At 45.9% G+C, this 20,469-nt stretch overlaps 1 protein-coding gene across 7 annotated transcripts in view; it reads left to right on the forward strand.

The window, feature by feature from the left end:
- The window catches only part of TBC1D7 (TBC1 domain family member 7), a 37,051-nt gene that overhangs the window by 4,755 nt on the left and 11,827 nt on the right, over positions 1 to 20,469 (forward strand). For 5 of the 7 annotated variants that reach the window (XR_010835169.1, XR_010835171.1, XR_010835173.1 and 2 more), the window contains exons 5-10: positions 3,647 to 3,784; positions 9,722 to 9,867; positions 11,138 to 11,267; positions 12,308 to 12,469; positions 13,339 to 13,424; positions 13,903 to 13,995. Coding sequence is in view for 1 of the 7 variants with exons in the window: in XM_059076284.2 (XP_058932267.1) it covers positions 3,647 to 3,784; positions 9,722 to 9,867; positions 11,138 to 11,267; positions 12,308 to 12,394 (501 nt within the window). In the remaining 6 variants the exon portion in view is untranslated. Of the gene's footprint in view, positions 1 to 3,646; positions 3,785 to 9,721; positions 9,868 to 11,137; positions 11,268 to 12,307; positions 13,088 to 13,338; positions 13,425 to 13,902; positions 13,996 to 20,469 lie in introns of those variants that run through there. The other 2 variants (XR_010835172.1, XM_059076284.2) reach the window with 2 other exon arrangements.

Below are 20,469 nucleotides of genomic sequence, written 5' to 3' on the forward strand. Positions count from 1 at the left end.
CATTTTACCATGTTTGCTTTGTCATTTTTCCTATATATGTATACATACTTTTTTTTCCCAGACCAGTTGAGAATAAGATGTAGACACGGCCTCCCGTTCCTTCCGATTCCTGCAGCGTATACTTGCTAAAGATGAGACCCCTCCCCTGGGTGACCATAGTTCTGTCATCAACACCAAGACGTTGACATTGATACAGTATTAACATCTAACCTTCAGACTCCATTCCCGTTTGACCAGTTGTCCCAATGATGCCCCTTATCTAAACAATGCAAGTTGTGGTTCAGAACTTATCAAACTTTCAACTACTAGTTCTACCATTTGTTGACGATTCAAAAATTTTTCTGTTTTAGTTCTTCATTTTAAAATAGTAGAAAAAAGTTGCATAAAGAGTTGTGTTCCCATATACCTTCACCTAGCGTCCTCAAATGTTACATCTTAATTATACTCTGGTTATTTACCAAACCCGGAAAATTAGCAGTGATACAATACTGCGAGCTAACCTATACGTGTTATTGAAATTTTGCTGACTGTCCCACCGATGTTCGTTTTCTGGTCCAGGATCCAATCTGGGATCATGTATTACGTTTACCATGTCTTAGTTACCTTTAATCTGGAACAGTCCCTCAGTCTTCCTCTGTCTTTCATGACCTTGACAGTTTTGAAGACTACTGGCCAGTAGAACATTTCTCAATTTGGGTTGGTGTGTTTCCTCATGATTAAAATCTAGTTATGCGTTTCTGGCAGGAATTCTACAGAAATATGATACTTATTACTCTTGCCGCTAACTTTCATCACTTGGTTAAGGTGGTGTCTGCCAGGTTTCTTCAAGGTAAAGTTGCTATTTTCCCTTTGTAATTAATGAGTAACTTGTGGGGAGGTACTTTGAGACTATGTAATTATCAATCCACTGACTCTTGCCTGAAACAGTTTTTACTGTGGTGATTGCTAAATGGTGATCTTCTGACTCCTTCGTTCCTTCTGCATTTATTAGTTGACTTTTCTGTAAGGAAGAGTTTTCCCTTCTCCCGCATTTATGTATATCAGTATGAATTTATAGATTCCTCTTTTATTCAGTGGCCTGTAATTCATTACTCCCATTATTTTGATGTTAAAATTGTCCCATATTTAGCCAGCGGGAGCCCCTTCAAGCTGACTTCTTTGTCTCTTTGACAAGTTCCCATCATTTTGAGCACTTTCTTACTTTCTGGCACAAAAAGATATTCCAGGCTCATTTTGTACTTTCCTTACTCCCGGCTTGGAATCAGGCTTTTTTTTTTTGGGGGGGGGGGAGTATTATAGTTAGAAACCAAGAACAGGGTGCTAGGTATGCTCATTGTCTCTGGTGTGTCATTGCTTCTAGGCCCTCTCAGCAGACAGCTAGGAAATATACACATACCTATATGTTTATATGTCTATTTATTTCTATATTAAAGACCCTGAGTTAATGCCCAAACTGCCAATTCCTTTCTAATATCACAAGTTCATTCACCCTTTTTATATTTGCAACTTCCGTCTCTGGCAGTTACAGTGAGGCTAACGGAAGCCTCTTCTTGTATTTATTTCTTTGCTCGTTCCTCTGTCTGTAGCCAACATGGCCGGCCACCTCTCTGGCCCTGGCCTGCAGGCCGCACAGGCCTTGTCGTCCGTCACTGGCTGCCTCCTTGGCCCTGACCCCTCCTTGGCCTCAGGCCCACAGGCTCCAGCCTGCTTTATAGATTTCACCTTTGACAAACTGCTCACTCTAGTTACTTGGACTGCTTATTGTTTATAAAGGGAAGAGAGGGGGAGTGGAGGAGGGCAGGCAAAGTAATGACTATAGCTCTTGGGCTTTGGCTATTTTAATACAACTTGCAATTCACTCTAAGCATTTTAACTTTTGGCTAAAACAGAGTGAATCGTTCAGAAGAGGGATTTGCCTGCAGACTGTGCCGTCCTGTAATCTTTTTGGTGGCTGTTGCAGATTGCAGTGTGCCAGCACAGCAGTTTGAACTTCGACTTGTTTTTTCTTTTTGAGGTTGCTTTGGGTCCCATGGGCAAATCTTAGGTCGTCCACTTTGATGAAGTTTATCAAGAGAGAACATTCCTGAAAATAGTTGGAACCCTCAAACTTTAAAGTTTATTTCCCATTGGCAGAATGCAGTTAGCTGATAGTACTACACAAGTTCCTAAACTGTATATGACGTTCGGTTAGATTATCTATTAGCTCGAGAGATCTAGATGGTAGGTTATCGTTTCCACCTCGTCCCCGGCTCAGCTTTCCAGGCTTGAGGTCCGGGCACCTGTACCGTGGCCTCAGGCTGACATGCTGTACAGGTTTTGTTCTGGGCTCACGTCTCCTTGGTCACCAAGCCCTAGAAGCTGTGTTTTCCTTATCTTTTAGCGAGACTGTGTGACGATGCTCGCCACCGGGCCGGGCACGTCGAAGCTGACCTCCGCTGGAGGGCGCTGGTCCTCTGAGCTGCGTCTCGGAGTAACTGGGAGGAGCGCTGAGGTGCCAGAGGCTCGGGAGCGCCCAGCACGGCGCCCAGGGCCGGGTGGGAGTCCACGCAAGGAGACTCTCTGCTATTCTTGTCGTTTTGTACAGTGTTAATAAGTGGATAGGAGGCCTAAAATGCAGTACTACTGTTAAAACAGGTATTTTGATTTTAACTTGGGACTTCTTAGGGGAGTAGAGGGAAACTTTTTAGTTTCTTTTTAATGTTAAAAATCCTTCCGCTGTTAAATCCTAGATGAAAATGTAAACCTTTTGGTGTAAGATATGGTGTTAGAAAACAGATTTTTTCACGTGGATTCCAGTTTTTGAGAGATATCTTTTTTTTTTTTTTTTTTTTTTTTTAGTGAAACAAGTAAAGTATTTATTAGGAGATAAAAGAATACAGTACGTGTGGATAGACACAAGGGCGGACTCAAAGAGAGAGTCACAGCCTCGTGGCAGTTTAAATCACTTATATGGGGCATTTCTTCCAGGTTTCCTTCGGCCAATCATTTTGATTTGCCTGGTTCAGAGTCTGTATTTGGTGTATCTCAGGATCCTCCCAAGAGAGATATCTTTTGAAATTTACTTGAGGGTTTGCTTTCATGCTCTTGAGTATTGACACAGGGTTTGAGAAATGCCATTCTTCTGAGTCCTAAAATTCTGATTCTAGGGTCATTTTTAGCTTTTTAGGTGCTTAAAGATAGAACAAAAATTTAAAGCTGTGTATGAATCCTTTGAAATAAAATGCTTGTTAGTCCTTTTGGGGTCATTTAATGTTTGCAAATTATTGGCAGAGGTCTCTCGTTGTTTGCTGTTTATCCTTTCTGTTTGAAAGGAATTCTCCTCTAGTGCAGAGAATACTTTTGGGTGTAGAGTCGGCCCTTGCTTAGGGTTTGTGTTGACTCTCTGGCCTGAATGTTAGAAGTTGGAAACTCTCTGAATGTGCAGCTTGACGCCTGAGTGTTCAGAAGCAGCGCTGACTCAGATTCCTCTGGCTACTCATCCTCACCTCCCCTTGGTCATCTTTTTAGTGATGGACTGGGTGCTCTTGGTCCCACTTTGATTTATTGCAGGTCCTTCAGAATCTAGGGAGCAAGGCTTCACTATTATTAAAGAATTCTGTATTTCTCTCTTCTACCTCCCTCTTGAGAGTTATTATTAATCTTGCAGGAGCCAGAAGATGAAGTATTTCTTGCCATTGCTAAAGCCATGGAAGAGATGGTGGAAGATAGCATTGACTGTTACTGGCTTACCCGATGCTTCGTGAACCAACTGAATAACAAGTACCGGGATTTTCTACCCCAGCTGGTGAGGGATGATGTTATGGCTGTTTTGGGGTGGGCGTGAGCAATGGTAATGGGGGTCCTTAGGAAATGGCCTTTACCTCCCGGTGCTGCTACAATTATGCGTGGACCCTCTGTGGTGGGAATCAGCAGGTGCCTTCTGTAAAAGGCCAGATGGTAAATATTTCCAGCTTGGTGGGCTAGGTGTGTATGTCTCTGTTGCAAGCACACGGCTCTGCTGTTGTCACACAAAATACATAAAAGCATGGTTGTGGCTGGATTTGGCCTCTGCAGGCAGTAGCTTGCCCACCCCCCGCTCTATAGTATTCCTTATCTTGATCCAGAATCCCCTGACTTCAGCTAGAATTACCCGTCCGTGCTAAGGTTTAAGTTTGGCTGTGTAGAATGGGAAGCCCAGGTAACAGAGGCTTTGTCTTCGCTCACGTAAGCAGAAGTCTGGAGGCAAGGCAGCCCAGGGCTGGCGCCACAGCCATTGTCTGGCCAGGGACCCAGGCTCCCGCGCTCCTGTTCTAGCGTCCTCCCGTGTGATCCTCCTCTCGTGATCCCATGACGGATGCTGGAGTGACAGCCGTGACATCTCTGTTCTAGGCGGGAAGGGAAAGGCAAAGACGAGATAGTAAAGGAGGAGAAGTGACAAGCCAGGCCAGCCTATCCCCCTTTAACAGACTTGCCTTCCGCATGACTATTGGCGGGCAGGACTGTGTCCCCAGGCCGCCCCAGTTTGCAGTGGAGCCTGGGAAATGTGGTCGGTTCGTTTTAGCCAGGCACATTGTGATGTCACGTTAGAGTCGGGCCCTGTGAGGAAGGCAGCCGGTGGTCTGTACGCTCTGACTTGGGAATCCGGAGACCGGCGCTTGTGTCATCAGCCCAAGCCGGGGGTCCTTTGCCATCTCTTTGCCCAGTGTTTTCCCTCATTTTATAAAAACGAGTCTTTTTTCTTAAGTCATTGAATTGTTTCACTTGGAAATTCTGTTGGAAGCGGTAACCGTGGTACAGGACGCGGGGTCAGGTGCGGGGCACAGGTCAGCCGCGCCCTGGAGCTCATCCCTGCTCTGTATCCGTTAGGGTGGTCGGCGAGACTCTTCGGCCCTCGGCTTCCCAGAGCACTGAACGGGAGTGCTTTTGTGTACTTGCACTAAGTAAAACTTGATTTTTAGAATTTTGAAATTTAATTCACTTAATTTCAATAAAATAAAAGCATGGCATTGGAGCAATTGTAAATGAAATGTTAGCTGCCTAATTAAATCAAGAGGTCCGAATCATACTGTGATTTAATTCGCTTTTCTTATTGGAGTAAATGCAGTAGCATTTTGATAGTTTGCTTAAAAATTCATTATTTTTAATAACACAAGTAACAGATAATTCTCAAAGTATTAAGGAATCCAGATGAATCCAGTGTCATAGGCCTGCACCAGCACCTCCCCTCCCCCACCGCCTAAGACATAGGCATTGTCATCAGCTTGGTGTGTATTTGTCTGGACTATTTTATGTGCATTGGAATGGATGGGGGTGCGAGTGCATTGCCGTGAACACGTGTGTGTGTGTGTGTGTGTGTGTGTGTGTGTGTGTGTGTATGTATATAACATATATATATATATATAATTTTTTTTTTAATGTAAGTATTATCATACTCTTCATACGGCCCTATAACTCTTTTTAAAACTTAATGTCTGGGAGCTTTTCCATGTCAATACACATAGGTAGTTTTCAGTCCTGACTTCCTATTAGTACCACCTGTGAGCTCTTAAAAATGACCAAACCAATGAAATCAGAATCTTCAGGGGTGAGGCCCCAGAATTCTACTTGTTTAAAACTCCCAAGTGATTCTGAAATGAGGCTAGGATTGAGAGTTGCTCATTTAGAGCCACTTAAAAAAAATTCTCCTAGTATTTTCTGTTAAGAATTTGCCCTAATTTCATGTCAAGGCTCCATGCTGGCTGTCCCACTCAGTGTACGTGATGTGTTCCCATGTGCGTGTGTGTGCGTGTGTCTCTAGGGTGGGTTACCTATACAACAAACGCTCAACTGCAAGAGACACGTTTAAATTTGTTCACTACCAGGTTACTTACCCAGAAGTTGTACCAATTTTGCTTCCCCCAACAGTTTATGAGATTTCCTGTTTCCCACCCCGTTGCCAATACTTGATAGTATCACTCTCTTAAAATTTTGCCAATCTGGTAGTGAAATGGTAGCCCGTTTTCATTTCCATTGCTTCATTTCTGAGTGAAGCTAAGCAGCTCTGGATATGTTTATTGGTCATCATATTTGTCTACCTTTCTATTTTGTTTCCGTCTTTCCTTTTTTTTGGTAAGAATTATTGCTATATGCTGGATGTTTATCCTTTGTTAAATAAGTTAAATATTTTCTCTGAAAATATTTCTCCCTGTTGTGTAAAGATGTAAAGAGTTGATACAATTGGATTTATCAGTATTTCTTTTGCTGTTTTGTATCGTAGTTAGAAGGCCCTTTCTAATCCCGAGATTTAAAAAACAAGTTTTTAAAAAGCTTCTAACTTTTGCAAATATTTGGACATTTTAAAATTTAGTCCTTTAATTTGTGAAGGACTTACCTTTGTGACTGGCATCAGCCAGCACCCCCGGCCCTCGTCCTCCTTTGCTCTGCTTAACAGTTTGAGAACATGATTCATGCCAACCAAGACTAAATTTGCTTTACTGATGAATTATTTCATCTTAACACATCTGTTTGTACAGATGAGGAAACTGAAGCACAGAGCAGTTCAGTTACTGGTCCAAGGCCACACAGTTAATAAGCAGTAGAACTACCACTTATACTGTTTGTCAGTTCATTCTTTTTTTCACAGCTTTGTAATGCCATCTTTATCATGTACTAGGTTTATATATATTTTTGTCTTTTTCTGGACTCCCTTTTTTTTTTTTCTATCAAAGTATTTGTTTCCTGGCCAGTACCATATGACTGACTTTAACTTCCTAGCATATTTTGATAGCTGGTAGGGAAATTTCCCTCTTATTATTCTTTTTCAAAAATGCCTTGAGCTTCTTCTTCTTTTTTTTTTTTTTAAAGAAATGAATTTTAGAATCGGCAAGATACTTAATGTCCCCTGAACCATAATTTCCCATCTTCAGAAAAAGAGGTTTATTTTCACATGTACATTATAGTACTTAGCACGTAGTTTTTTATAGTTGCAAATTTCTTTTTAAATTTCAGAATGTATAAGAAAAGCTAAATTTCCTTTGTGTTGCTATTTGATTTAGCCATCAAGTGACTTAAACTTTTTTTTTGTGACTTAAACTCAAGTTTTTTAAAAAAAGTTGTCTTTAGTTAAACCTTGTTTAGTCCAGCTTAAAATTTTTAGTTGTTGTATACTAGATCTCTTCTGCCTAGCTTTTTGTTAGTTTCTATAATCTTGTCTGTCATCTCTTCAAATTTTTGTGGTTTTACCAAATTTGTTATCACAAAGCATAGGTGGTGTCATAATCCTGGGGAAATGTGCACATGATAGACAGTGACGGGCTTTTGACATCCAAAGAGAAGAGTATTTCTGGCGATGATGCCTTTATGTTGTAGTGTTCTGATTTATAGGCTTACATCACAGCTTTCCTCTCCATCCAAGCTTTTGGAAATTCTCTTTGATGAGGCCTCTGATTGCCAAGGAGAGTAGAGGCCAGCTTCAGTGGTGTGACATGGCAGGTCTCTGTTGTTCTCTTCAGATCAGACTGCCTCTAAGCCATCTCAGTCTTAACTGTGTCTAGTCATTAAAGTGAGTGAGTTTTCTTTCCTTGCAATTGATATAATTTTTAAAAGCTGTCCTAACAAGAGGGTATTTTTCTTTTAATAAACACTGTGAGCAGCCTCTTCCTAAGTTTAGTATAAATTCCTCTCAAGGTGGTTAAATCTCTTGCCAGGTTTTGCCTTCTGTTGAGGTATGCTTTATTTTACTTAAAAGTAAGTATATGAGAGTCATGGAAATATTGGAAATAACCTAAATGTTTTACAGCAAAATATAAATAAAATCATCACATCTACCATTTCTACCATTTGCTGTGTCCTAAAAATTTCAGGCAGTATAAATGTCATCTTCCACTAAAAAGAAAAACAAAGCACATATGGATATGTGTTTATATTCACCCTCTTAGATTTAGCAGTAGCATGTGATACATGTTTTTCTTCACCCTGCTTTATTTATTTTTTTTAACCTAATATATGCTGGGGATTATGCCATAAGCAGTGTATAGAGACATTCCTTACTCCTTTTCCCAGCTGCATACCACTCCATCCTAGTTTATTCAGCCCGTCCTCTATTGTTGGCTAATTGAGATGTTTCCAGTCTCTTGCTGTTATAACAGGTGAATAGCTTTGTGCATGGATCTTTTTGTATATTTGCCGGTATATTTGGGGGGTAGATTTCCTAGAAATGAATTGACTAGGTAAGGGGTAAAGGCATATGTTCCTTAGCTAGGGTTTTTTCAAATTCCTCTTTGTAGAGCTCATACCCTTTTGCATCCTCATGGTCAGCAGATGAGAGCACCAGTTTCCCTATCGCCTCGCCGACCTGGTGTGTGTTCCTGCCAGCAGGAGAGCTGAGAAAGGATACCTCACTGTAGCTTCAGGTTGCGTTTCTCTTATCATAGCCAGGTTGAGCATCTTTTCATATGGGTTAGAGCCACGTGCACTTTTTCCTGTAGAGGTTTTGGCATTTTCCTTTTTTAGAAGCTCTCTTTATTTAGGGATATTTATCCTTTAAGCTGGACCAGATATTAACGCGTGGCCCTCTTTGCCTGGCCAAGTCCCGTCCTTTCTTCGTGGGCCAGCTCCAACGTCAGCTGTCCTGGGAAACTCTTTCTGGCTTCTTAAGTATATGGGTTAGGATTCCCACCTGGATGTACCATCGTCTCTGCTTATTCCCGTCATAGCATCCCTGCCTTCAAGGAGCTTCCAGCCTGGTTGAGAGAGCTGCAAAGAGCTAACTATAACACACTGTAATGAAGCTATCTTGCCTTTTACTCCCTTCCCTATGTATGTAGCACAGTGTCTGGCTACGGTGGACATTGTAAGGGTTATGAATTGCCTCTTTGGCAGAAGTACAGCGGTGCAGATATTTAGATTAAAAAATATATATATATATATATATGTATATATATTGCATTTGGCCAGGTGATATGGGATCTGGTTGTGCCCTTCTGGATAGAGTACAGACTTGAGGGTTTGACCTTAGGATCCATGCTTTGCCAGAGAACCCTGTCAATACAGCAAACCCGTCTGGGAGCCAGCTTTGTTAGCTCCCAGTCTTCTAATGCTGGCTGCTGTGTAACCTTACATGGGAGAGGCTGCCAGACGGAACCCCAGAGCATCGTCCCCCTGTGTTATTCCCGTACCTCCCCGGAATTCTTGTGCACACCTTGCTGGGGACAGAGCTCCTCCTGAGGACGTCCCTGTTGTCGGACCCTCCCTGCCGGGTGCAGAGTGCGCTCCACGTGGGTCAGCGTAGGTGGCATCAGTGACTGCTGGGCCCTTTTCATCTCCAGTCTTCCTAGGTCCCTGTCCCTGCTTTAGTCCCGCTCTGGTTCTTTGGTCTTACCCTTGTCCTTTCCCTGAAGGTATAACCTACTGCCCTAGAGCAGCCAGAACGCGGGCCTTTCTTAGCTCCCCAGAGAACTGAGTTTTGGTTTGGACTTTTGTCTTAGGTGGTCGAATCTGGCTACCACAATTAGGACTAACTAGGGTGACTGACTGTTCCTTTTAGCCTGGGACTGTCCCAGGAACCCCCTTAGTCCTGGACGGTTGGTTGCTCTGGTTAGTGCTGACCTGGGAAACTGCTGCCTCACCAGTGACTTAAATGAGTCTGAAGCTTTGTCTTCTAGCATTTCCTGCGTTCAGCGTGTACACTTTTTCATCACAGGCTGTAAGGTCAGGTAACACTATGTCACAGGAATTGAGTAATCTCTTCCTGTTTAATCATTAGCCAAAGGCTTTCGAACAATACTTGAACCTGGAAGATAGCCGACTGCTGAGTCATCTGAAGACGAGTTCTGCAGTGTCCAAACTTCCCTATGATCTCTGGTTCAAGAGGTGCTTCGCTGGGTGCTTGCCTGAATCCAGCTTACAGAGGCAAGTATTTCTTTCAAATACGGACTGCAGGCTCAGAGGCAGAAAAATCCTGTGTTCTTTTATTTTTGTTTTTTTTTTTTAACATGATCATCTCGGAATATAAATTTGCTTTAGAACAATACAATAATTTGATGCTGACTTCTCCAGCAGCTAACATAACAACACATGATTCTGCTTATTATATATACAGTTATGAAACATTAGAAATATCATTAATATAAGTATTAAAAATGTTACGACATACAGTTAGAGAAATTGAAGGCCCTCAACGTGTTCAACGCTGTTTAGTATTCCTGTGTGAAATAGTCTCTAGGAGTATATGTGGGCTTTTCCAGAAATGGAGCAGGTCCTAGAGAAGGTGTGTATTTCTGAAGTATCTGAAGGCAGTGAGAGACTCGAGACTTAAACTCAGCTCTTCCGTCAACTTCAGACGTGTTACGGGTATTTCGGTGTCCTGGATCACCCCATCCACAACTTTGCAGTTGAGGAGAAGGGTAAATGTACAGAGGGCATTACAAGACAGTGCATTTGGCATGTATAGAATAATACCAACTGTAAGAGTTTATAGGAGTTATCAGAATAGTTATTTTAGAGTATATTCAGTAACTGGCTCCTTAATTAAGGAATTTAAACTACTGGAAAATGAAATTGAATTTATCACTTCATTTGCTGCTTTTGTTGTTCCTTACCACGTAATGATTATATTAACGTTACAAAATGTTAGTAGAATCTAAGCTTTGGTTTAGGACTTTCCTGCCCGAAAATGTCAGTTTTGAAACACTAGGGAATTGGCATACTGGTCAGTTCCTAGCAGAGCAAATATTGATACTTTCTAGGGATGGTTCCTTTTTTCCTTCCACTGCTGATTTGTGTCTGAAATAGATTTCAAATGGCTGATCTGTGTTGTTTTCCTTGATGATGATTTCTTCCTAGCTCTCCTCTGAAGCTCATGCACTCAGCCCTCTGTATCTGCAGATGCGTTTCTGCGGATTCAGCTGATCCTGTGCTGTGTTTATAATTTGTGGTTGGTTGAATCCTTGGTTGTGGAATCTGCAGATATAGAAGGCTGACTGTACCACCTCATTTTACACAAGGGACTTGAGCCTCCACGGATCTTGGTATCCACAGCAAGTGAGTCCTGGAACCAATTCCCTGGGGGTACTGAGGGACGACGGTACTTAAAATGTGATTTGATTTAATTTTGAAATCTGAGCTGTTTAAATAAACGTAAACTTCAGTCTCGTAATTTGATTATATCTTTATTTTGCAGGGTTTGGGATAAAGTTATAAGTGGATCCTGTAAGATACTAGTTTTTGTAGCTGTGGAAATTCTCTTAACCTTTAAAATAAAAGTAATGGCACTGAACAGTGCAGAGAAGATAACAAAGTTTCTGGAAAACGTAAGTGTACTTTGTTTTATTTTAATTTTGAATCTAGAAAGGAAGTCAGTTTAGCAAGCCAGATTCTTCTATTGCATTAAATTATTTCAGAGACATAGTATATTTTTACATCATAAGAAACAATTTTCCCCTGAAAACGTTTCAAGTTGGTCTGTGGATTGTAGACCAGTCCTTTGGGGTCAGTGGTCTGAGCAGCGAGTCTCCGTGAGTGTATGCACCTGGGACTGGGGTCGCGTCCCCTGATGTGACCACTAGGAGGCTTGTCAAGAAAAGGAAGAGGTGAGATCTTTACTATAGGGTGACTGATCTTTGTTCCTGGAAAAGGAAACCTGATGTTTTGAGAGATTTTGTAAATCCTTTCATTTCTGTTGCTCTATCTCTGGTAGAATCCCAGTTGGATTTGTTAATGTGCTGAAATGTAAACTTAGAGCATGTTGAAAAGGGTCTAAATGAATCTGTTTTTCCCTGTCTTTGTATCTTAGAATACCCTTAACCAGGCAAGAAGAGGTGCAAGTAGAGAGACTTAGGTGTGAGTGAATTTCACTGGACCCCAAATCTATATATTTTAATCAGTCAATGTTAACAATTGAACAGTGGCCCGGTAAATAAGTACTAAGTGAATGTATGTTGGATCAAAGAACCGTCGTTGTTGTAATAATTAGTGGCTCACAGTGCCAGGGCCACTGCTGAGTATTTTTTGTGAATTACCTCGTGTAAGCCAGTGAAGAGCCCTGTGAATTGCGGCTATCGTTTGCCCCATTTTAGAGACAGGGAGCTGAACCCAGGGAGCTCAGGTAACCTGCCCAGGAGTCCACAAGTAGTGGGCAGTGCAGGATTCGACCGTAGGCAGTATGACACGTCTGCTCCTTACTGCGGCCTCGGGTGGCGCGTGAAACAGATCCTGGCAGGAGCCTCCTATGCGATCACTTTCTGAAAAATGGTGAAAGCTCCAGTGGAGATGAGATTTGTACCGGAGTGAAAATGAGGGAGACACTGAAGTCGGAGACACACATTTCAGAGACTGGTTTGCTTGTTCACAGATCCCCCAGGACAGCTCGGATGCGATTGTGAGCAAGGCCATCGACTTATGGCACAAACACTGCGGGACCCCGGTCCACTCCGCCTGAACGTTCCTGACATTGTGGACAGTCTGCCAGGCCTGCCCAGACGGCTTTTGTGGGACATGATCTACTAAATTGATAGTAGGGTTCTCACTTTGGTGCTCAAAGTGTAATTGTTTTGCCAGCAAAATTTATTTAAGATACTTAGAGTCACTGTGTTGTGGAATGGCATCTTCTGATTACACAGAACTACAGAGTTCAATTCTGAATTGCATTTTTAAAAAAAATTATTTTATTGAAGTATATAGGTGATTTACAATGTGTTAATTTCTGCTGTACAGCAAAATGATTCCGTTAAACATATATATACATTCTTTTTCGTTACGGTTTATCACAGGGTATTGAATAGAGTCCCCTGTGCTTATACAATAGGAACTTGTTCTGAATAGCATTTTAAAAGTGTTGTTTGAAAATAGCTCCCAGCTTGTCAAGCAGTTGAGTCAGGGTGGGTGGGTGCCTCAGTAAGCAGGGTGTAACCAAGCTTGCCATGTGCCTCTCTACTTAGCACCAAGCTAGTTCCTTTCTAAGGTCTATTTCTGGAATGACAAACAACTTCCTTATGTCGACAACTCGGATTCTGCTTTTGTTGATACAGTACCTGTTGAAATCTAAGCTGACTTTCTAAATCTTCTGAAATCTAAATCTGCTTTCTGAGACTTTGTCTTGCCAAATAGGTTTAAATAAAGGCCTTACATTTTTTTTTTTCCTCTTTGTGCCAGTTGGAGTGGAATATTACTGACCAAAATGTGTCTGAATTTACCTGCTAAGAGAGGACTTGTTGATATTTTGCTGGGCTCCTGCTTTCTCTTGATGGGCCCTTAAATGTTGGGGGAGCATCAGGGGAGGACTCTGCCACCCCAAATAGGAACGGGTGGAAGGGCAGGTTCAGGTTAATAGCTAATGCCCACCCCGGCCGTGTCATCCCCTGATGGTAACTGTTGGTTGGACAGTTGCAGGCTTTGAGCTGGGCGAGTGAGACGGGGCCCTTTGTTTGAAACTGATTCATGCAGCTGTCAGACCTGCAGGAGCCCGAGTGGTGAGTTGGATTCTCCACGCCCCCATCCCCCTGCCCCAAAAAAAGGAGACATGGAATTATGGAGCTGTCACTCTGAGAGTTCCGTCCCTGCCTAATGTGTAAAATAGCTGTAGAGAGAGTTCAGAGCACACGGAGTTGTTGAAACCAGCTGGCCCGTGTGTAAAGTAACATATCCAAGAGTATTTAATTTTTTTTTAATCAAAAATACACTCAGGGCTTCCCTGGTGGCGCAGTGGTTGAGAGTCCGCCTGCCGATGCAGGGGACGCGGGTTCGTGCCCCGGTCCGGGAGGATCCCACATGCTGCGGAGCGACTGGGCCCGTGAGCCGTGGCCGCTGAGCCTGCGCGTCCGTAGCCTGTGCTCCGCAATGGGAGAGGCCACGGCGGCGAGAGGCCCGCGTACAGCAAAAAAAAAAACACTCATAAGAAAACTTCTTAAAGCAAACTGTGCTTACGGTTAATACTTTACCTTTATCCAGTGATCGCCTCTGCCCCGAGGAACTTTGAATCCAGTAGGGGATGTGAGCAAAAGCGCGCGAGGAGGAGTTCCTGCTGCACTTGTCCGCTACCTAGTGAGTGAACGCGGGGTTTACGTGAAATTCACAGAAGCCCTAAGTGCTTTACTTCTATCTAATTTACGAGCCAGACACCGCTACAGACCATAAAAGTTTGCACGACTTTCTGGTGAAGATTATAAGGTCAAGTGATGTTAGTGAATTCCAACTCCAGAAAGAAGCAAAGAATGAGCCGTCTCTCGGCAGGTGGACCGGAGGTCAGTGCTCCTCCCGCCTCAGCACTGGGAGAAGCAGGGGGAGGTGGGGGGACAGGGAGGGAGTGCACCGGGCCGGGGGGGCGGGCTGAAGGGGCTGGAGTTCTTCTTAAAATTCTGGTGAGGGTCCAGATGAGCCAAAACGGAAGGCTTTCGCCCTGCTGCTGCGGGATAGAAAATTAAATATTCTGCAAGTACAGTATATTCCGTCAAACCCTGTTTGGCAAAACCTTGCCTGCTATAGGGTGTGGGTCTTCTTGTTTTGTTTTGTCAATCTGATTATCATGCGTTTTCATTATCAGATGAGTAAAGGGCCCCATCTGGGTGGAATTTAAGGCCCACTGTAGGGACACAGAGGATGAGGTGAGGGTCCAATGCCATTTCAACATCAGAACTTTTTCTTACTGAGAGTGCAGTAGTTTGAAGATGTTTCTGCTCGCTGCCTGCTGTGGGAAGCACAGCTCCTGATGAAAATAGCCCCACGTTCCCTTAATTCCAGACATTTTGTGCGGATACTGCAGAAACCCAGGGTTTCGGTTGTGGCCAAAACTATGGTGGCTAATATGTGGGGTTCTCCCCCTGCCTTGGAAAACCGGGATTTAACGTTACTAGGTTGAGTTTCTGGTTCTTCTTACAGTGTCGCCTTAAACATGGATGAGAGAAGCTCTAGATCTGAGGGCAGGGAAGGTTGGGGTGGGTGGGTGTGGCTTTTGCCTGATGACAGATCACACGGACAGATTGTTACGTACGCAGGCTTGTGTGTGCGAGTCTGAGGCCACTTCAGGAGATGAGGTCAGGGTTCGTTAGAATGAGGTGCTTTTTCTGGTTGTGTTAACAGAAAGTTTGCCTGAAAACTGCGGGCAACCCTCAGATCCCACGATGTGTGGAGAGAGATCTAAAGGCCTCCATCCTCTTCCGTTGTGGGTGTGAGCCAAGCCGGCCTCGTCTTGAATTGCGGAAGCATCACCATGGGCCCTGTCTTGTGGCCATCAGCTCCCCACTGTGCCTGGGGGTTTCGTCTTCCTCCCTGAAAGTGCAGAGTGTGGAGCGAAGTCGGTGAGGACGGGGAGGGTGAAAACAGAGCACGTGTGCCCAGGACTAGGTCCGAAGATCAGTCTCCTCTGTGAGCAGCGCTGTGAGAGCTGAGCAGGAGGGAGGCGGCGTTCTTCGGCCCGAGGCGGCCTCTGGGAGGGGTTAGGGGTGTGGACGGCTGGCAGGGCCTCTGGCTCTGCCCTCTGCATCCTCCAGTGGTCCCAGAGGAGAAGCAGCTTTTGTCTTCAGCTGGGTGTTCTGGGTTTGGAAGGTCTAGAGGCCGCTTTTCTTTGCCTTGACAGGTGAAAAGGTGTCCTTGTAGCAGGAGTTGGGGCCCTTTTCATCTGGTGGATGGAACAAAGAGCTGTTTCTCCTTTAGGGTCTGTGCCAAGTGAAACTGCTCGTGGCTCCTGGCAGGAGGCCAGGTTGAAGAGGCTGAGGGGTGGGGGTGGGGGGGGGTGGGGAGGGGAGGCGGGGGGAGGGGGTGATGTGAACAGAGGTGGAAGGAACTTTCCCGGAGGCCTGCGGGGCAGGGTGGGGTGCCGGCCCCGCACTGCCTTCCTCACCAGTCACTCCCTTTCCTTTTTGGTCTGCCAGCCTTGCCTTATGGAGGTTAAAAAGTGAATGGGCAGTTCCTTGCTAGGCGAGGTGACAATCTCACTGTAGGGCCACCACCCGGAGGGGGGCTTGGAGAACGTGATCAGAGGACAAGGAAAAGATCCTTCAAGAAGCTTGTCCTAGTGGGCTTCTCTGGGTGGCGCAGTGGTTGAGAGTCCGCCTGCCGAGGCAGGGGACACGGGTTCGTGCCCCGGTCCGGGAAGATCCCACATGCCGCGGAGCGGCTGGGCCCGTGAGCCATGGCCGCTGAGCCTGCGTGTCCAGAGCCTGTGCTCCGCAATGGGAGAGGCCACAGCAGTGAGAGACCCGCGTACTGGAAAAAAAAAAAGAAAGCTTGTCCCGGAGCAGAACTCCCAGTAGAATAGCACAGCAGGCGATCAGGGTTCAGACCTCAAATCGCACCTAAAGTGTAGGGATTACTTTTGTGGTTTACCAGGAACTCATACAGAGGTGCTCAGGCCTGCTGGAGCTCATGCTAACCTCTGACCCTCCTGTTTGGTCTCTTTTTGCTCGTCTCCCGTCACCCTTCTTTCCCTAGAGCTTTACCAAGTAGCAACCGGTACTTGTTGGAAATGTTGGCATCTCTTCCCTGGCCCCCCCCGCCCCGCCCTCTGGGCTTAATGCCATGAAGGCTTGTGAGGGTGGCAGTGAGGAGGAGAGCTTTGGATGGTTCACTCCTAGCAGGAGGCTGTGTCCATGCCCCGGTGGGCCTACATCTCCACCTCTTTCTCCTCTTTCGTTCTGTGTGGTTCACTTGTTCTCTCCTTCAGTCTCGTTCAGTCATGAAATAGATTTGAACACACTCCCTTTAATGGCCCAGGTACTGAGTTTAATTGCTAACTTGTATTTGCCCTGTTGGAGCTTGTAATCACGCAGGGAAGACAGATACTAAACTAGTATGTATTTTGCTTTCTCAGTCTTTAAGAGGACCTCTCACTCCTGAGCTGCCACACAAGGGTGGAGGTGGCCTGGGCTTGCCCAGAAGCTCTGGAGGAAAGTTAGCGTTACTCTGCAGTGCATGGGTCTTCGTCCCCTTCTCTTACTCATGGAAGAGTGACAGAGAGCCCTGGAAGGGGGGGTGGGTGCTGGGGAGGGTCTGAGCCTCTGCGCCGACTCGTTAGTTCTGTGACCCAAGATCACTCCGTCTGCGGCTCAGTTTCCCCATCACCGTCAGGAAGGCACTAGAATTGCTTACTGCTCAACTTGCTCACCATGGGGTGAGCTTAATGTGGAAGCACTTTAAGAAGTACAGAGCTCCGAGGAATGTTGAACATTTTGCATAGCGTGGTTTGCAAGTGTGTGGCCAGGCTCAGCCTCTGTTTGAATCTGCCCGGTGCTTCAAGGCCTATGTGAAACTTCCCCTTGTTAATTTCCAAGCTGCACGTGCCTCCTCCTGCTTTGGGGCTTCTGTAATGTTTCACGCATAACAGTTCAGGAGTCTGGTTTGGTGGTCTCGAGCTTTAATTGAACTCCATGTGGTTTCCATCTAAATAGCACGCTTCTTGCGTCCAGGCTGTGTCTTGGTCCCTTTTGCACACTTCTGCTTTACCTAGTATAGTTCCTCATATGTGTTTTCTCCCTGATACCGTGCCGTCCCCTACCCATCTTTGGGCATGCTGGTATCATCTTGGTCAGGAACACTGTCTCCCCACTGTGGGGCTATATTCTCCTATCTCTGTGATTCAGCTCAAGCATCCTCTCCTCCAGGAAGCCCTCCCGGCTCTCTGCCCCTTGGCTTCTGCCCTAGGCTTGTTTCCTTCCATGGTACTCTGTGTCCTTTTTACCGCATTTAATATATTGGTTTAGAGAATGACCTGTTTATATCGAACACTAGCCTGTGAGCCCCTCGAGGGTATAGATCATGTCTTATTATTTTCTTTTCCCTTGGTGCCAAGGACATCTCAGCCTGCCTGGCCTCTCCCTGAGTATTAGGTGAGTACATGAATGCCTGACTCCTCTGGTGACAAGTAACAGGATTGTTCTGGAGCTGGCTTGCTCAAGGAGACTTGATCACAGGATACAGGGGTGAGGTTCAGAACCCACCAGGGGTAGGGCTAGAATCTGGGACAGGACTAGAGACTCTGGCCCCCTTTATCTTTGACCTGCTCTGTGTGTCTGCTATTTCTCTCTCTGCTCTCCGGGTTGCTCTGGTGGAAGATGCCTTACCCTGAGGTCCTAAGATTATCTGGTACAGGTCCAGCCTCTGGAGACAGTCTCTTGGCCCCGTTTCCTAAATCCATGGGAATAGGGCCTGCGGTCCATCTTGGGTCTGGTGCTGCCTGTGGATGGGTCATCCATCCCCATGGAGACAGACTCATGGCCTCCAGGAGCCTCCCCGTGTCCATGGCAGTGCAGGGCTGGTGAGCAGGGGACACTGTACAGGGGCCACTGTGAACGGGGAGACGCTGTCAAAAGCTCCCACTCCATTTGACGAATCTGTTGACTGGATATGCCCTGCAGAGGTGCCAGGAGGGGTACCAGGCGCCTTCCGCCGTGAGCTACGTCTGAGTGGTCTTCCTTCACTGCTTATTTCTGGTTTCTGCCAACCAGTCTGAGGGTGGTATGGCCAGCCCTTTCAGATGGGGCGGGCGGGGTGGGAATACCCCACCGGCAGCTTCGGCAAGCAGTGTCTGGCATGGCCAGGTGTTTCCTTGGGAACGTTTCCGATCAAGTCTAATTCTGGAAGTTTACAGGAAGTGGGCTTTGCCTGGCTCCTTCCCCTGCACCTGAGTCCAGTGAGAAGGCTGGGGGTGGGGGCAGGGGGCGGCCGGCAGCAGCTGTGTTTATTTGCCTCTGATTGCTTGGAAGGAGGCATGTGTCCCCTGGGCTGTGCAACATCTGTGTCTGTAGACTGGGTTGGGCTCTGGCCAGACCTGGTGGCCGTTGGGTGAATCTGGCTAAAGTCAGGGTCGGCAGCTGCTGAGGCTGACCGACTTCAAGATCAGAAGGGAGGCGCACCTGGACTTGCACGTCCGCTGGAGGAAAGCGTGCCAGTCACCCGGCCGACACTGCCCTCCCCAATACTCAGATAAGGAAAGCGACGTTCCGGGTGGTGATGGGGGTTCTACCAGGTCACCACTGGTCGCTGAGAAGCCTTTAGAACGCAGGCATCCTGGCTCCCATCCCTGTCTAGCGCATGCTTCACCACACCAAGCTTCTCCCTCATCCTGAAACACTGCCCTTATCTGTCCTCTGAGCCTTAACCCCCCCGAGGAGCTTGCTGGCTGGGTACCTTGGCACGGTGTCCTCCTGTGTAACATGATAGTGATGGTAGCCACCTTACAGGATCGTTAGAGGAGTGTTAAATGCAGAAGGACACACAGTACCCTCATGTCAGTGCCTGGCGCATGGTAAGCACTCAGCAAACATTAGGTGTTACTGAGTCACAAGCGGTAACAGGTGAAATGTGTGCTCTCTTCAGAGAGGTGACACTGTGACTTACAGTCTCACTAAACATCTTAGGATGCTTCCTGAGAAGTGTTCTAGGAGATCAGAGGCCCATGGCAGGTTCTTTGTCTTGCATTGGTAAAGTTTATGTACGTGGGCATCCCCTAGGGCCCCTGTTAAAATTCGGATTCTGATTTAGTAGCTCGGCGGTGGGGCCTGGCGTTCTGCATTTCTAATATGGTCCCTGATGATGTTGGTCCGTGGGGACCAGAGTTTGAATAGCAAGGAGCCAGGGACTGTAGATTTCACATTGTACCTTGCCAGAGCTTTAATCCGGATTGCTAAAGAAAGAAAGAAGCTACAGAGAATGCTACCTGCCTGTGCCATTTTCTCATTTTTAAATTAGCCTGGCTTCGTTTCTAGGTGATGTTGGGGACATTGCTAAAAGTTTATATTCAGGATTTGACGAAGTACCTTATAATCTCAGTAGTGAGACACAGATGTCCTGTGAATTATTTGCTCTCCTCGTTGGGTCACTGGAGGTGGTTTCACTCTCACCTTACCACAGGTCAGCTCGTTACTGAGGGTAGCTCTGTGGCAGCCAACCAACCATATCTATCCTCCCCTTCCTTACTAACCAAACGTCGATTTTATTTGAGGCAGGAGTGCGTTGACACAACTTTATTTCCCAGTCTTGATGCAGAGGAATAATGGACAATGAGATAGAAGCAAAGTCATTAGGTAGGGCTTAACAGAAAAGGTTTTTATTCACAGAGGATTTACTCCACGGTCAGGTAACCTTTCCTCTTACTTCCTGCCTGGAACACATACAGAATGACTGGAACTCCAGGAGCCATCTTGGGACACGAGGCGACCTCAAGGATGGAAGTCGCATGGTGAGGATGGTGGGGCAGGAAAACAGAGCTGTGGCACATTGATGGAACCACAAGCCCTTCCCTGCTTAACTCCAGACTTCCTTTACATTCAAACAAACAAACAAAAAATCCAGTTGTTTCAGCCGGTATTTGACAGGTTTCCTATTACACGAAGGATGCTAAACCCAGTGGTAACTGGCCCCCCCAGAGCAGGTGCAGTTTAGCCGGGCAGACACGGGTTTAAATCTGTGTCTAAAGCTACCATCCCGCTGAGCGCCCTTTGTGGGGTCCCCCAGTCATGTAGAGGCAGGGGAGCCGGACTGAGGGTCAGCAGCCCAGGGTGCCGTTTCCTAGTGGTATATGAT

The sequence above is a fragment of the Kogia breviceps genome, chromosome 10 (assembly GCF_026419965.1).
Source record: "Kogia breviceps isolate mKogBre1 chromosome 10, mKogBre1 haplotype 1, whole genome shotgun sequence".
Taxonomy (NCBI): domain Eukaryota; kingdom Metazoa; phylum Chordata; class Mammalia; order Artiodactyla; family Physeteridae; genus Kogia; species Kogia breviceps.